Genomic DNA, 17,260 nt, shown 5'->3' with positions numbered 1-17,260 from the left:
TTGAAGCATAGGAACCTGGGAACATTTTAGCCAGTGACCCTGGCAGAAGGACGGCTCTTACAAGGTACCCACTTTTCTGATCTGAACACTGAAGGGGGCTCGGAAGCCTGCATTTGAAGGGCCACACTGGGCACCTTGCAGGGTCACAGTGCTCTTCTTTCCCAGCCTCTTGCTCTTTAGCCAAAGCACACAGTCAAGCGTGGCAATGTGTTTTGTTGGACTCTGTCTGGTTCCCAAAAGAAACGTGGTTCCACGTCTCCCTGGCTGGTAGAAGCCCATCCACCACAAACACACCTGCACGCTGTCGCCATTTTTTAATTTATTTCAGCCATTACATAACCTTAAATACTACCCTGGCAGGAGCACCAAGAAAAGTGGACCTTGGTCTCCTGGGACAACTGTTTTCAGTGTGGGTGTCCTGCACGGGTTCTCGCTGAGCTGTCTGCATGGCAGACAGACCTTCCTGGGAGGAGACCCATCTGCAGGACTTACAGAGCTCTGCAAGCACGAAGGAAGCCCTGCCACACTTAAGGTATAGGAACCACACGTACTCCCACACATACAGACACTCCACACTCCCATGTACACACATGAATCAAGGCATGTATGCATATAAAGGGGTGTGTGTACGTGTTGGTGTTGTTGTTAGTAGTCAAGCAGCTCTGACTGATGGTGACCTCATGTATTATAAAAAACAAAACAAAACTCATTGCCATAGAGTGGATTCCGACTCTTGTAGGACACAGTAGAATAGAAGTGCCCCATAGAGTTCCCAAGGCTGTACATCTTTATGGAAGCAGACTGCCACATCTTTCTCCCATAGAGCTGCTAGTGGGTTCAAATCACCAACTTTTCAGTCAGCAGCCAAGCACTTAACCACTGCACCACCTGGGCTCCTTTTACCTTATGTATAACAGAACAAAATGTTGCCCGGTACTGTGCCATCTTCATGATTGTTAGCATGCCTGAGTCCATTGCTGTGGCTACTGTGTCAATCCTTTTCATTGAGGGGTTCCCTCATTTTTATTGACCCTCTACCTTACCAAACATGGTCTTTCCTGATGTCTCATTCAAAGCAAGCACGATAAGGTCTTACCATCCTTGCTTGTAAGGAGCCTTCTGGTGTACTTCTTCTAAGGTTGGTTTTTTCATTCTTCTGGCAGTCCATGGTATATTCAATACTCTTCACCAACTAAAAGAAAACCAAACCAAACCCAGTGCCATTGAGTCGATTCCGACTCATAGCAACCCTATAGGGCAGAATAGAACTGCACCATAGAGTTTCCAAGGAGTGCCTGGCAGATTCAAACTGCTGACCCTTTGGTTTGCAGCCATAGCACTTAACCACTACGCCACCAGGATTTCCAGATAGGTATATTGTGATCCCTGTCAGTGGTGGTAGCCAGGCACCATCTAGTTTTACTGGACTTAGTCTGGTGGAGGCCATGGTAGATGTGGTCCATTAGACCTTTGGACTAATCTTTCCCTTGTGTCTTCAGTTTTCTTCATTCATCCATACTCTTGAAGGAATGAGACCAGTGGAGTATCCTAGATGGCTGCTCACAGGCTTTTAAGACTCCAGACGCTACTCACCAAAGGAGAATGTAGACTATATTCTTTATAAACTATATTATGCCAGCTGAGCTAGATATTCCCCAAGATCATGGTCCCCACAGCCCTCAGCCCAGCAATTCCGTCCCTCAGGGAGTTTGGATGTGTCTGTGGAGCTACTATGACCTTGTCTTGTACAGGTTGTGCTGGCTTGCCCTTCACCAAAGTTATCGCTTATCTATTGTCTATTAAGTGTTTTTCCATCCCCACCCCTCCCCTCCCGCATAACTAGCAAAGATGGTTTCTTTTTGTATGTAAACCTTTTCATGAGTATTTACAGAAGTGGTCTCATACAATATTTGTCCTTTCGTGATTGACTTATTTCACTCAGCATAATGTCCTCCAGATTCATCCATGTTATGAGATACTTCACAGTTTCATTGTTGTTCTTTATTGCTGCACAATACTCCATTGTGTGTATGTACCACAGTTTGTTTATCAATTCATCTGTTGATGGACATCTAGGGTGTTTCCATCTTTTTGCTATTGTGAACAATGCTGCAATGAACATGGGTGTGCATATGTCTGTCCACGTGACGACTCTTATTTCTCTATGATATATTCCTAGGAGTGAGACTTCTGGATCACATGGTATGAAATATATACTTTTTAGCTCTCCTAGCAAGTCTATTAACTAAGAAATCCAAGCTGAATTTGTGGGAAATCAAGTCCTAACATTGACAGAATGCTACTTAGCTAGCTCTCTTAAATGGATGGTCTATTTTTTTTTTTTAACAGGGTGAGGAAGGCAGCAGTAGCTGAAAGTCACCCCCTGATTACTAGGTGCGTGCATATCTGATTCCCAAAATTGAAACCTTTCATAAAAATCTCTTGAAAATCACAGCATGTGTCCAAAGCATAATTATAAACACCAATATAACTTTTGACAAACGGATGGATTCGCTAAAGACCTCAGATTTTCTGATTTGGGACAACTAATATGTAAATTTTAAGCCTCTTCTTATGTAACCCTTCGCAGAGTAAACACGCAAGACACCATGTGGGTGAGCTTGAAACTAAGGAAGCGTCTACTGCGCCAAAAGGCAATGGGATTCTAAGGCACTGAGACTGGTTTTCAGATGGACACATCAGAACTTACTCATTCGAATGAGTAATTTCCCCTCTGAGAGACTATATACTTTTTAAGGAAATGATTTTGAAGCAAAATTAAAACTCGACTTCTGTAAGGTTACAAGGAATAACAGAATAAAGCAAAACAAATAAATAGGAAAGCTCCCAGAAACAAAGAAACCCAAAACTTAGTCTTATTAATAAAATGTTTATATTTTTACCATAAACAGTACATTCCAGCCTCATTCTCTCCCACAGTCAGTATACAGAACTTGCGACACTTCCACAATTCCAAACCACCCTCTCTGAATGGAGATGTAACAACACCACAGAAATACAAAAGAACGTATGCTCACCTCTAATGGAAATTCCAAAGAGGGGATCAACACACATTTCCAGCTACGGCATTGTGACAGAAATCATAAGCGAATGGCTTTCCAGGGTGATGTGTGTGAGGGGAGAATGTCCAGACAGACAGATAAAAGTTGAAGTGCTTGTTTTTAGACCTAAAATGTGGTGTTACTTCCCAGCCTGAGCCCTAAATGATGACATCACATATCTCAGAAGCTCTCTTCTTCCTTGACTGTCAGCTGGCAGAAACCAAGCAGGCCCAGAGCTACAACATTGTCAGGCCAAACCTCTCTCACATTCACGGCTCCCAGCCCCTTTGGGTCTCGGGGTACATGGTAGGCTGGCCTGAAACAGACTTCAGAAACCGAGGTTTTCTTTCCATTGCCCTTAGCCTGGTGGGGGAATGCCTTCCCCTCATGACTCACTTCCTCCACTGTAAATACTCCCTCAGCTTCTCCATCATGCACAGACTCAGGCTTGAAGATAAGCGTCCACCCCTATGAAGCTCTCCTCGGGCCACGCAGACCCTTCAGGGAGCTCTGCACCAGTGCTGTGGAGACACAGAGAAGGGGTCCCCTCCTTGAGTTCAGGGGGGCTATGGGGCATGCTATGAAGATACAAGGAGGGTTCCTCCCACCTGAGTTCTATGGGGGCTGGAGGATGTGTTGTGAAGATACAAGGATGGGTCCCCCCATCTGAGTTCTGGGAGACTGGGGGTTGTGCTGTGAATATATAAGGAGGGGTCCCCCACCTGCGTTCTGCGGGGCTGTGGGACATACTGTAGAGACATGGAGAAGGGGTCTTCCCACCTGAGTTCAAGGGGCCACAGGGCATGCTGTGGAGATACAAGGAGGGGTTCTCCTACCTGAGTTCATGAGGGCTATGGAACACGATATAGAGATACAGGGAAATGTCCCCCACCTAGGTTCAGGGGAGCCATGGACCACACCGTGGAAACATAGGGAAAGGTCCCCCCACCTGAGTTTGGCAGGTCGTGGGACATGCTGTGACACAGGAGAGGGGTTCTCCCATCCAAGTCAGGGGGAGTCATAGGATGTGGTGTGGAGACAGAGGGAAGGGTCCCCCCAGCTGAGTTCAGGGGGAGTCATGGGACGTGCTGTGGAGACACAGGGAAGGGTCCCCCACCCGAGTTCAGAGGGCTGTGGGATGCGCTGTGGAGACACAGGGAAGGGTCCCCCACCCGAGTTCAGGGGGGCTGTGGGACGTGCTATGGAGACACAGGAAAGGGTCTCCCTGCCCAGGTTCTAGGGGAGCATTGGACATGCTATAGAGACCCAGGAAGGGGTCCTCCCACATAGGTTCAGGGGGTCCATGGACCCCCAGGCTGCAGCCATAGGGCCCCAACACACAGACCGGACTCAAGCTCTCGCTTGTGTCTAACAGACCTTACGTGTGAAACCCTTCACATGACTGTGAAACATTTCCATTTCCTTTGGGCAGAACCATCACTTTCCCATACAGTACTGGGGAAGCAAGAAGGAGCACTTTCCACTCATTAAAAAATTTTATGAGACCAAGCAAGGAAAAAGCAAACCTCAGCCAGAACTGTTGTTAGCTGCTGTTAAGCTGGCCTCCAACTCATCGCAACCCTATACACAATGGAACGAAATGCTGCCCGGTCCTGCACCATCCTCACGGGCAGTTGAGGATTGAACTGTTGTGATCCAGAGGGTTTTCACTGGCTGATTTTTGGAAATAGATCACCAGGCCTTTCCTTCTGGTCTGACTTAGTCTAGAAGCTCTGCTGAAACCTGTTCAGTATCATAATAATACACAAGGCTCCACCGACAGCTGGATGGTGGCTGCGCACAAGGTGCACTGGCCAGGAATCAAACCCAGGTCTCCTGCACAGAAGGTGAGAATTCTATCACTGAACTACTGTCTTCCCGGCTTGAATTAGATTGTCAAAAAATCACTGTAGCTCATTTTACAGGCACAGGTAGGAGAAAGATACACACCTCACATCCACTTACTATAACTTGGACGTCTGCCTGGGTAGCAGGCTATGGGGAGAAGAAGCCGCTCAGGCCCCCCACAAGAGAGGCCTGGCGGTGGTGTGTGTGTGGAGGGAGAGGCAAAGCACAGGGCAAGCAAAGGCTTCTAAGCTCTCCCTCCTTCCACCTCGTCCCCTTGTCACCTCTTCTCACCTAGGACCTGCCTTCCTGGCTCTGCTGGTGGCTTCTCAGGCCACTTTGGAAGGGTCCTTCTGATGTGGTTTTTTAAAAGGCTATCATTCATTCATTCAGTCAGCACATACCAAGTCCCCACCGAGTGCAGGGGGCCTGGGTGAAGCCTCTTCACCACAGGGTCAGGACCACCTTAGAGTTAGGACGGGTGACACCTCACCTTTGCCAATGTCAGAAGGATCCCTATAGAGCCCATGGATGGAAAGTCTGGGAATGTTTGCTTCTCATGTCTTGATCTTTACTAACAAGTCAGGGGTATAGTTGACACTGGTTGTTCTGGACTCTCCAGCATCCCTTTGGGGAGCCCCCCTTCCACCACATGTATTCTTTGTGGCAGGTACTGGGGGCTTCCCCCATGGGAGCCCAAAGGGCCAAAACCTCTCCACCCAGTGCCAGTGGGGGTGGGCAGTGGTAGACTACGTGATCTCTGCAGCCCATCAGCCTCTCTACTGGCACAACTCTGAAACTGAAGCTGGTGGTAGACAGCTGTGGGGACAAGTAGGAGCTATGCCCCATAGTCGCAGTGGCACACGACCACACAGGCTCTGCCTCTGCATGGTATCCATGGCCTTGCTCCCCAGGACCCCCAGTCGCTGCCTGCATTCCAGGCCAAGCCCTCCGGCTCCTGGGCAGCAGCTGACTGACAAATGCCCTCTGTGCTGGTTTCCTGTGATTGAAAATCCAGATTGACACAATGGGTTTGAGCAGTGTGTGCAGTGTGAAGGTGCAGTGAGGCAGAATCCCAGAATTCCACCAGTGCCTCAAGGACTCTTCAAACGTAGCATTCAAACTTACTTTGGAATATATTTTAAACTACTTTTTTAAAAACTAATTAAGGCACTATTATAACGGTAGGTTACTTTTGAGGGGGTATTACTTGGGAGGGGGCATTAAGGAACCTTCTAGTAGGCTGCCAACATTCTGTATGTTATCCTGGATAGTAGTTTCAAGAGTACAGGCATAAATAAAAAACATTTATCAAACTACACTTAAAATCTGTGCTATTTACTATACGTTCGTAATACCCCAATTAAAACAAGAAAACAAAAAGCACTGTTATATATATATTTTAAAAAACTCTGTTGCCTTCAACTTGATTCCAGCTCATAGCGATTGCCCCACAGGGTTTCCAACAAGTGGCTAGTGGATTCAAACCACTGACTTTTTGTTTAGCAGCCAAGCTCTTAACCACTGTGCCACCAGGGCTCCACTGTTATGTACCCACTGCCATCAAGTCAATTCCGACTCATAGTGACCGTGTAGAACAGAGTAGAACTGCCCCATAGAGTTTCCAAGGAGCACCTGGTAGATCTGAACTGCCAACCTTTTGGTTAACAGCCACAGTACTCAACCACTATGCTACCAGGGTTTCCAAAACTCCATTGCCATTGACATGTGGCTAAGAGCTCAGCTGCCAAGCAAAAGGTCAGCAGTTCAAATCCACCAGGAATGAGGAAGACCAGGGGCCTAGTTTACTGTATTGTGCCAATCAATTTGCCAGTTTTGATGAATGCACTATACTTAAGTGAGTTGTTACCATTAGGGGAAGCTGGCTGATAGGTACAAGAGATCTCTCTGTACTATTCTGGCAACTTTTTATGATTTCATAATCATTCTTTTTTTAGAGTTTAAAAATACAGAGCTAAATTGGATGTTGATACTGCTTTAAGGCTGCCATAATCCCAGTTCTCAAATTTTTGGGTTCATCAAATCACCCCATTTTTCTTGTTGATTTGATACTATGTACAAGTAAACTGTGACACATTAAAATAAACCTCTACTAATAAACCACCTTCAGTACAGATTGCACCACAACATAAAAAAAAAAAAAAAAAAAAATCCTCACAACTAGACCCGTACGCGACATCATGATAAACAGAGAAAATATTGAATGTCAAGGATTTCATTTTAGTTAGATCCACAATCAATGTCTGCCTTAGGCGGGGTTCTCTAGAGAAGCAAAACCAGTAAAGCATATAAATATACACAGAGAGAGATAATTATATCAAGAAAATGGCTCACAGAGTTGTAGAGGCTGGAGCATCCCAAGTCTGTGGGCCAGGATAGAGGCTTTTCCTGATGCACATAGCCACAGGTGCTGGCAAACCGAAGATCGGAAGGTCGGAGAGCAGGGCTCTTGCTCACAGGCTGTGGAGATTGACAAATTCCAAAGATCGGCAGGCAAAATTGCAGGTAACCTGCTAGCTCGAGTCCCAAGAACCAGAGGTCAGGTGAACAGGAGCCAGCTGCAGGATCCAGAATAAGCAAAAGCCCACAAGCCTTGCCAGAATATCCACTTATATTCAATGCAGGCCACATGCCCAAGGAAAATCCCTTTCAACTGATTGGCTACTCACAGCAGTGCCATCATAGAGGTGGTCACATAATAACAAATTTCATTATACGACTATCAATCCACCGAGAATCATGGCCCAGCCAAGTTGACACACAACCTTAGCCATCACAACACCCACAGAAGCAGCTGTCAAGAAATCAAACAATGTATTGCATTGGGCAAATCTGCTGCAAAAGACCTCTTTAAAGTGTTAAAAAGCTAAGGTATACCTGACACAAGCCGTGGTACTTTCTATTGCCTCATATGCTTAAGAAAGCTGGACAATGAATAAGGAAGACTGAAGAAGAACTGACGCCTTTGAATTATGTTGGTGGTGAAGAATACTGACTATACCATGGACTGCCAAAAGAACAAACAAATCTGTCTTGGAAGAAGTACAGCCAGAATGCTCCTTAGAAGCAAGGATGACAAGACTTCATCTCATGTACTTTGGGCATGTTATCAGGAGGGATCAATCACTGGAGAAGGACATCATGGTTGGTAGTAGAGGGTAGGCAAAAAAGAGGAAAACACTCAACGAGATGGATTGACACAGTGGCTATGACAATGGGCTCAAGCATAATGATTATTGTGAGGATGGCACAGGACAGGGCAGTGTTTCGTTCTGTTGTACATGGGATTGCTATGAGTCGGAACAGACTGGACAGCACCTAATGACAAAACCACCATGTAAGATTTAATAAGGAAAATAAAAGAACCAACCCTCCGTAAAAGTTGACAATCACTGAGGTAATGGATCGAATTATGTCCCCCAAAACCTGTGCTGAAATTCTAACCCCTATACCTATAAATATGGTCCTGTTGGAAACACAGATTTTTCTTTTGTTATGTTAATGAAGCCCTATCAGTGTAGGGTGAATCCTAAACCTAATCACTTCTGAGTTATAAAAAGACCAAAACAGACACAGAGACATACACAGGGGTAAGACAGAGGCCAAGGAACACCAAGGAACTTCTGGGACTACTGACAAGGACGGACCTCCCCTAGAACCACGCCCAGAATTCAGACTTGTAACTTCTTGAACTGTGGAGAAAATAAACTGTTCTTTAAAGCCATCCTCTCGTGGTACTTTTTGCTATGGCAGCACTTGGTAACCGAGACAACTGGGGTACTGGAAACAGCATGCAGTGGGAAGGCAGGAGATGGGGTAGTTCAGCGCTGAGCTAACCGGCTGTCACATAGAGGTGATTATACCCAGTTCCTGCCATTAAAAGACTTCTAGTCTGGCTTAGGAAATGAAACATGCACATTGGGAGATCACCTAAAGACATGGATGTTCTCAGCAGTAGATGGTTAAGTGTCAAATGAATGGGAGGGCGGTTCGGTTTAGAAGAGGAAAGATGCTTGACAAGAATCAGCCACCTGCTCTTCAAGGGGAGGCACGATACACAGTCCATAATCACAACTAATGGCAGATACGAAAGCTACATATTCAAAATAAAAGCCATCTACAAATGTGAACCAGCACCCATCTGTCTGTCATACCGTGCTGGTTTGTGTGTTGCTCCGATGCTAGAAGCAATGCCACCAATATTTCAAATACCAGCAGGGCTACCCATGGTGAACAGGTCTCAAAAGCACTTCCGAACGAAGACAGACTAGGTGGAAAGGCCTAGAGATCTACTTCCAAAAGTCGGCCAATGCAAACCTCATGGATCACAACAGAATTATTGCCTGACATAGTGCTGGAAGATGACCCCCTACGATAGAAGGCGCTCAAAATACACAGTAGCCACAACAAGGAACTCAAGCATACCAACAATCGTGAAGATGGCGTAGGACCAGACAATATTTTATTCGGTTGTACATTGGTCACCATGAGTCAGAGCCAACTCGACAGCAGCTAACAAACATAAACATGAAAGAAAACCATGTGATTAGATTCATGTTCAAAATCACTGGAGTTCCTTCATCTGCCTTCATTCTTTCAAACTTTCATTCATTCAATCAATTGACAGCAGTGACCAAGCCCCTCATGCTTTGTGCCAGGCACTGAAGGAGGGAGAGCTCGGCTCTGTGTAGCGCAGACTCTTCCAGGGAAAACACACAGGCAAGGGCAAGATGATGGATTGACATCACGTGCACAGGGGTAGGCACAGGGAACAGGAGGCACACAGATCAAAGGCCACCTCTCAGACAGGAATCTGGTAGCTGTCAAAGCTGCCTTGTGAATATTGGGAAGGAGCAGACACTTCTAGCACAGCACATGCGAGGCAGTTTTGTCAACGGGTAGAGGTCAACACACATCTTCTACAGCTCCAGCTAGACTTGGTCATATGTCAGCTACCCCTCTGCTGAAGCACGTTTTCCACTACATTTGTTTAGAAATTTCATTACAGACATAGCTCTCAAATAACAAAGGGCAGGTTGGTTGGTTGGTTAGTTTTAGTGACATAAATGCTAGTTATCTTTATACTAGATTCTGAAGGGCCTTAGAAGCCACTGAGTCCAAAGTGACCATTTTATGAATTAAGAAACAGGTGGAGAGCTACCCACGGTCCATCAGCTTGTCTGGGCAAAGGCTCAGGGTCACCCATGGCCAGGACTCCACGGGAAGGTTTTTAACCTTTGAATTCCACACTATATGTATTTTCAATCTTATACTTTTTTTTCCTTCAATTTTCCTACAATTCTAAGCACATCAGATTGAGAATTTTGATTTTGGCAACACAATATTTAGACTCCTGGTGAATAAACATTTGTGCTATAGCAGACGAAGTTAGAAACACTCAGTGTTTCCTCTATTAAACCAAGAACTCTATTCCTTTGCTCAAACAAAAAAAAAGATTTCAATATAAGAAGTCAAGTCCCAGATAAAAGCAAAGACAGGAGAGAAAGGAAAATGACAAGTGACAGGAAGACAGGAGAGAAGGAGAAGGCAGTGGAGGGATGGAAGGAACAGGAAAATGTGTTCCTCTGCATTCCATGTCAGTTTCAACACCGTTGGACTACAAGCAATTAATCTGGTGGCCAAGATTGGTAGAGAAGACCAGTCTTATTACTACATCATCACCCTCATCTCTGAGGACACTGGATAAAGGTCATCAGCATAACAACCATGGTGTCACTCAACTTGCCTTCCCTCCTGCCTTGAGGACCAACAACAAGCTCAAAACCAAATGTGTCCCCAGCTGCAGACTCCCTGAGGCAGCCTGGTGGCTCCTCCTCCTCCTGCTTTGACTTTCCCTATCTTCTTTATTAAACCCTGGCCTAGATGTCTTCTGCTGTAAGCAACTTCAAAACTTTTTGAACAAAAAAGGGGAGATAAAGACCAGGAACCAATTTACAAGAAAACAGGCTACAGAAAATGCAGAGCTTGCTTGAAAATAGCTCTTCCAGATATCAAGAAGTCTCCAGATTACCAAAAAAAAAAAAAAAGATGAAGTCTCCAGATTATCACAGAGCAGACCAGCCCCTTAGATTATGATTCCAACTTCCAACTTACCAACGGTGTCGCATGGCTCATTTTTGTGAACACAGAAATCAGTCCTAAAAATTAAAAGAAAATGACAAAGTCAGGTTCATGCAGTACCCCTAAGAATGTGCGAAGAAAATAATGTCGATCCATCCTGATTAACTACCCTGCTCACAGCAATGCTACTGCTTTAGCTGTCACAGGTTATAGGAAGAACAATTAACAGTGCTCCCCAAGAATAGCCCACCCACACCGTTCCCAACAGGAAGCCCAGGAACCCTTGGAAGACTCTCCTTGTACAGCTTAACAACTGCATATGTAACTCTCGCGTGTCGGATGGACTTCTCCCGACAGCTAAAAAAGTTCTAGAAGATGTGTGTCAAGCCCTCCTGCCCAGGACAATCAGTCAATAAATGCCACCAGACAGCAGTGACTCCCTTTAGGCAGCAACTGGTTCTAGATGCTGCAACGACCATGTATCCCTCACATAAGAAGACAACAAGATGTCATTTTTTAAAATGATATGATTTTAGCCCCTCAGGCTCCCCCAGGGGTGTGGGTATGGACGAGTGGCCCTCAAGCCTGGTGCAGCCCTGGCTATACAGGTGGTGAAGACTCACTCTGACTCTCCCATATATAAAATGAAGGGTCTGGGCCCTTCTCTCCTCACACCTGCTGATTCCCACAATTCTTCCCATTAGTCCACACAGTCAGGAGCTGACCACAGAGGACTAGCTGGGGTAGGGCTCTGCCTGGGAGGTGGGTGAGGAGAGCAAATGGCCTGGCCCCAAGTACGCCCCTCCAGTAGCCCCATTTCCAGCACTGTGCGTGGCCCGGGGATGGGCTCTGAGAACATACCCAACTGCACAGATTTAAAAGGTGTTTGGAAGGCATTTTACTTTTTAAAAAAACTTTAGGAAAGGGTTGGCACTAAACAAAGTTGTAAAAGAAAGTGGCAGATCCAGGCTTGGGCCATACCTAGTCCTCCTTAATGGGGTATACACCTTCCCTTCTCTGACACTCAATGTCCCCACACTCAGGCATTCAGCATCCTTGATTCCTCCCTTCCCTCTACCTACTCTCAGGGAAGGATGTGATCTGCAATCCCACTGGGGGGCAACGACTAAGGAGGCAGCGTGTTACTCCCCTGACATACTATTTTATAGTTGTCTTTCCCTCTCCCCCCCACTTCAATCCACAGCACATTCTGTTGTGTTGTGCTTCAAGATGCACTGAGTGGACTGCCACATTAAGTGGAGCAATGCCTGCATATTCTCAACTCCGGCTTTGCTTCAGGCTCACCTGAGGGTTGTTAAAAATAAGGATTCTATGGCCCACTTAGACTCTCAGATCCCAGATCTGTAGGTCTAAGAAGTTCCATTTGAATCTGAGATCTAAGCCCACTGCCTCAGACCAAGGAAGTCCTGCTAGAAGTCCCGGCAAGTGGGCAAGAGGGCAGGGCAGACAGTGTGAGGTGGGTGGCAGCTCTGAAGATGTGGCCCACAGAACTGGCCAGAAGGAACGTGAGGAGGAGGTCTGGGCCAATCGTGTCAGCAACATGTGTGGATTTGCTTCTTTGAAATTTCTAATTTTTTCATAGCTAACATATATATTTTAGGTAATCAATTTAAAAACTATTTTAACAAAGAAAAAAAAGAAAGCCTTCAAGACTCCCAGGCTTGTCATAACCTCATTCCAAAAAATAAAGGACCATCCGTGGAATTGGCTAAAGAATAACAAAAATGAGCTGAAAAAGTGAGTATTGTAACTGGGTTTCTCTGCCAAGGATTCCCTTCTAGAAGACTAGCAGGCTGCAGAGGGCGATAGAAAGAAGAACTGCAGCAAGAAGACAAAGCCAATACAATCAGGGACATAAATATCCAGTCTTCTGATAGCTATCTAATCCCAACCCAACATTCCTTTTCCAACACCCTTCCCATTCAAACATTTTGGGTATTTCCCTCCCTCCCCCTTTCACTTCCTCCCCCCACCACCACGTAAATACCCTGCACTCACACACTGATGATAAGAAGGCCAAGCTGACCCAGGACCTTGTCCCAGGGCTTCCCAGAGTCACACAACAGAGCTTGTTGAAAGCTTCGTTCTGCCGTCTTGGCTGGTCAAAGGAAGAAGGGAGCACTGCCCTCACTCTGGGCACCATTTTTGAGAAAGCCAGTCCTGTTGGCTGATGGGTGTAAGGTGCTGTGTTTTCTACTTCTCTCATGCCACGGCCTCCCTAAAGGGAACCAGGTGGTCTCCAATGAGAGACCCTGCGGCATCACCCATCGCTTCTCCTTAAGAGGGGAGAGGTGTGGTCCACTCACAGAGAGCCAGGCTCAGAGGCCTGTCCTGAAAAGGCCAGTCAAAATGTGAATCTTCTCTCTCCTCATTCAAAGTGCTTTCACTGAAAAGGAAAAGTAAGCCACCTGCCTGTAGGGGCAACTTCATTCCCAGGAATCCTGCTTTGTTCTGTTAATTAGCAGGGTCATGGGCTGCCAGAAGATCAAACAAATCTGTCTTAGAAGAAGTACAGCCAGAATGCTTCTTAGAAGTGAGGATGGCAAGACTTCATCTCACATATTTTGGACATGTCCCTGGAGAAAGACATCATGCTTGGTAAAGTAGAGGGTAGGCGAAAAAGAGGAAGACCTTCAATGAGATGGACTGGCACAGTGGCTACAACAATGGGCTCAAACATTGCAACGATTGTTAGGATGGCACAGGACCGGGCAGTGTTTCATTCTGTTGTACATAGGGTCGCTATGAGTCAGAATCAACTTGACAGAACGTAACAACAACACACTTTTTATGTCATCTCACTGCAAATTCATGCCAAACCCACAAAGCAGGACCAAGAGGGTTCATTTGGGAATGAAAAAAACTGAGGATCCAAACCCAGCTCTCAAGGCTATATGTCCATAAGATTCCACTGTTCATTCCCCAAAAGAAGAAAGGACAGCATCACGGGTGAGTGACTGTACAATCGCACACGACTCCATGCTCAGAAGGGCCCCCACGCTTGTTTACTGTTCTGCTGTCGCCATCTTGAAATCCTTAATGACATTCGAACATAGGGCCTCGCATTTTCATTTTGCACTGGGCCCGGAAAATTATGTGGCTGGTGGCCGGTCCTGTGCATAACCTACTGCCTGGCACACTATTTGTTGTTGTTAGCTGCCGTCAAGTCAGCTCCAACTCATGGCAACCTTAAATGTACACCAAAACAAAACACTGCACAGTCTTGTGCCATCTTCATGATCACTGGCCGTCTGAGTCATTGTGGAGCTATTGTGCAGTGCCTTCCGACCTAGGGCTCATCTTCCAGCACACTATTGGACAATATTCTGTGGTGATCCATGGGGTTTTTATTGGCTAATTTTTGGGAGTAGATTGCCAAGCCTTTCGTCCTATTCTTAGTCTGGAAGCTCCACTGAAACCTGTCTACCATAGGTGACCCTGCTGTATCTGAAGTGCTGGTGACATAGCTTCCAGCATCACAACAACATATAAGCCACCACAATATGGCAAACTGACAGACGGGTGGTGGCACATAGTTGGGGTTAATAAACACCCGCTCCTTTATGGAATGACTTACAGTTCCAGACCACCGTAAATTTGCCCAGCCAGTTCCATGGTGGTCATGTCTCTCACCAACGTTTGGAAACCTGGTAACGTGTGACACCATCTTCCACAGGTACTCCCAGAGTTTCACCACCAGAAAGCCAGCGAGGGGCCCTGTGGATCAGACATCGAGGGGAGACCGTTCCTGGAGAGATGGATGGAGTGCGGTTGGGAGGGGGAGACTGGCAGACAGCTGGGTGTCCCGTGGGCATGCTTCAGGCGGCCCTCAAGTCTGCCCTGGGCTTCCTGCATTCTCGGCCCATGAGCACAGACCTGGGTCTGGTGGGAAAGTGCTGCTTCCCTGGAAGACGCAGAGCCAGAGGCAGAGCCACACCACGTGTGGAGGCGCCCCCGGACCCCAGTCCTCCGTGTCCTCGTGTGGCCCCAAACCACTCGGAGGCCCATTTTAGCCACAGACACAGTTGCAGCTGCTGAAAATCCAGCTCCTGCCGTTTCTGGCTCGTGGCTCCTGCTGGACATGATGTCATGTCCATGTCCTCCATGGCCAGCCATCTGCTGCTTGGTGGCTGTCCAGGGGAATCCACCCTCAGGTTCAGCTGCCGCCCGGAGGGGAAATAAGAGAAGAGAAGGAACCTTCGCATCATCCCGCCCAGGTTAAGGGTTCAGCAGCTGGCTGGCCAGGCAATCTCCAATCAGACGCTCCCCCAGGAGTCCTCAGGAAGAGAAGGCTGCTTCTTGACAGCAGCAGCACCTTGTACCCAACTTCCTCCTGAAAACATCAAGCTCGTCAAGCCATGACTATCCCAACCTTGGGGATTGCAGCTCTCGGCCAGTAGTTATTACACAATGCTTCTTGGCCAACTCAGCTTCCCGCCCCATCTCCAACGCTGGTGCCCACCTGTGCTGCAGGAGGCCTCCAACATCTGGGAGGACCGAGGGAAGGGACCACGCACTTATCCTTCCAGTCCTGCCGCCCACAGAAGCAGGTGAGGGGAATCACGATTCCTCAGGTAGCTCAGTCAGGGTGGGCACAAAGGACAAGGAAAGGGGGGCAGCAGGCAATAAAGCCATCGTAAGAGGTCTGTTCCATCCACGCCCTCAAAGCTTGCTGCCTCTGGCTGAAGAAATGCAGCTTCCCGGGCTGGGATGAGAGCACGCTCCCTCCACAACCGCACGCCCTTCAGCATCCTCACCTGGAAACGCACCTGTCTTAGTCTCCTGGGGCCGCTGCAACACACCACCACAGCCTGGGCGGGTTATTAGAACGGAGATTGGCTCTCTCACAGTTTGGAGACAGGGAGTCCAAAATCAGGGGTTTGGTCACGTTGCTTCCTTCCTGCCTTGAGGGTGCATCTGCTCCCCACTGCCCTCCTAGCTTCCGGTGCCTCTAGGCAAGCCTTGATGTTCTTTGGCTTGCAGCTGCATCTACCTCCATGTCACAAGGCCATCCTCACTGTCTGTCTGTGTCAGCTCTCCTCTTTCATAAGGCAGCCCCTGGGGAAGCCCAGGTGGCACAAACGGTTTTTAGCTCCACTACCAGCCAATCGGCAGTTCAAATTCGCCCAGAGTCACCTGGGAAGACAGGCTTGGAGATCTACTCCGAAAAGGTCACAGCCCTGAAAACCCTATGAAGCACCATTCTACTCTGCACATATGAGGTCACCATGAGTAGGATACGACACGTCAGCAACTACCAACAACAACAAGTGGATATGAAGTGGTATCTCGGTGTGGTTTTGGTGTAGTAGTTAAGAGCTCAGCTGCTAAAAGGTCAGCAGTTTGAATCCACCAGCCTTGGAAACCCTATGGGGCAGTTCTATTCTGTCCTATAGGGTCCCTATGAGTTGGAATCAACTGGATGGCAACAAGTTTGTTTCTCTGTTTTGTTTTGTTTTATTTAATGGCTAATAAAGTTGAGACCTTTTTACAAGACACCACTCAGATGGGATTAGCACCATCCTGCTAGGTATGGCCTCATGTTAACTGATCACATCTTCAAAGACCCTATTTCTAAACAAGGTCACGTTCACAGGTACAGGTGTGAGGACTTGAACATATCTTTCAAGGGGACACAATTCAATTCATAACGATGCCAATCCAATGAGGGCCCTTCCCAATGTGTTGTAGTTAGACGACAACTTTTTACACAAAGTGCTTCCCGAGTGGTATGTAAGCTGCAATGAGGAATGAAAACGAAAAAGAAAAGCAAGGCTAACTTGCAGCCTCCTGTGGCTGAGGGTCCACTCTCACGTGCTGATGGCTTTTTGTAAAAGGGCTAATCCAGAAGCTTTCTCAACACTCATTTCAGTGACATTTATTGCCTCTGAAAAAAAATGCTATTTGTTCCCAAACTAACATTACTTATAAGTGTTTTTTCCACCCAGCAATGAAAGGAGGAAGCAAGAAAGAGAAAAAACAATATATGCAAAATTCCTACAGTTTACTGATATTTTCAATAAAACATCAGAATTTATACATCCTAAGTAAAAACTACTTTCAGAATAGTGGCCTTGGAAATTTACCTGCATATTCCAAAGATGATGTTATTTAGACCTAATTCAGTGGTTATCTGCAAAAGCAGTCACATTCATACACACAGGCAGTCCCTACGACAGGGTTCCATTCCAACAACTCCATCCTAAGTCGGCTCTGACAAGCTGTATCCC

The 17,260-nt window shown here is 46.8% G+C and overlaps 1 protein-coding gene across 1 annotated transcript in view; it reads right to left on the bottom strand.

The window, feature by feature from the left end:
- Window positions 1–17,260, bottom strand: part of ADAMTS17 (ADAM metallopeptidase with thrombospondin type 1 motif 17) — a 389,915-nt gene that overhangs the window by 267,516 nt on the left and 105,139 nt on the right. Inside the window, exon 6 of the mRNA XM_064267055.1 lies at window positions 11,043–11,086. Coding sequence (XP_064123125.1) covers window positions 11,043–11,086 — 44 coding nt within the window. The remainder of the gene's footprint in view (window positions 1–11,042; window positions 11,087–17,260) is intronic.

Source organism: Loxodonta africana, chromosome 13 (assembly GCF_030014295.1).
Source record: "Loxodonta africana isolate mLoxAfr1 chromosome 13, mLoxAfr1.hap2, whole genome shotgun sequence".
Lineage (NCBI taxonomy): Eukaryota > Metazoa > Chordata > Mammalia > Proboscidea > Elephantidae > Loxodonta > Loxodonta africana.
The sequence above is the reverse complement of the archived record's forward strand: the minus strand, read 5'-3'. Positions and strand labels throughout refer to the sequence as shown.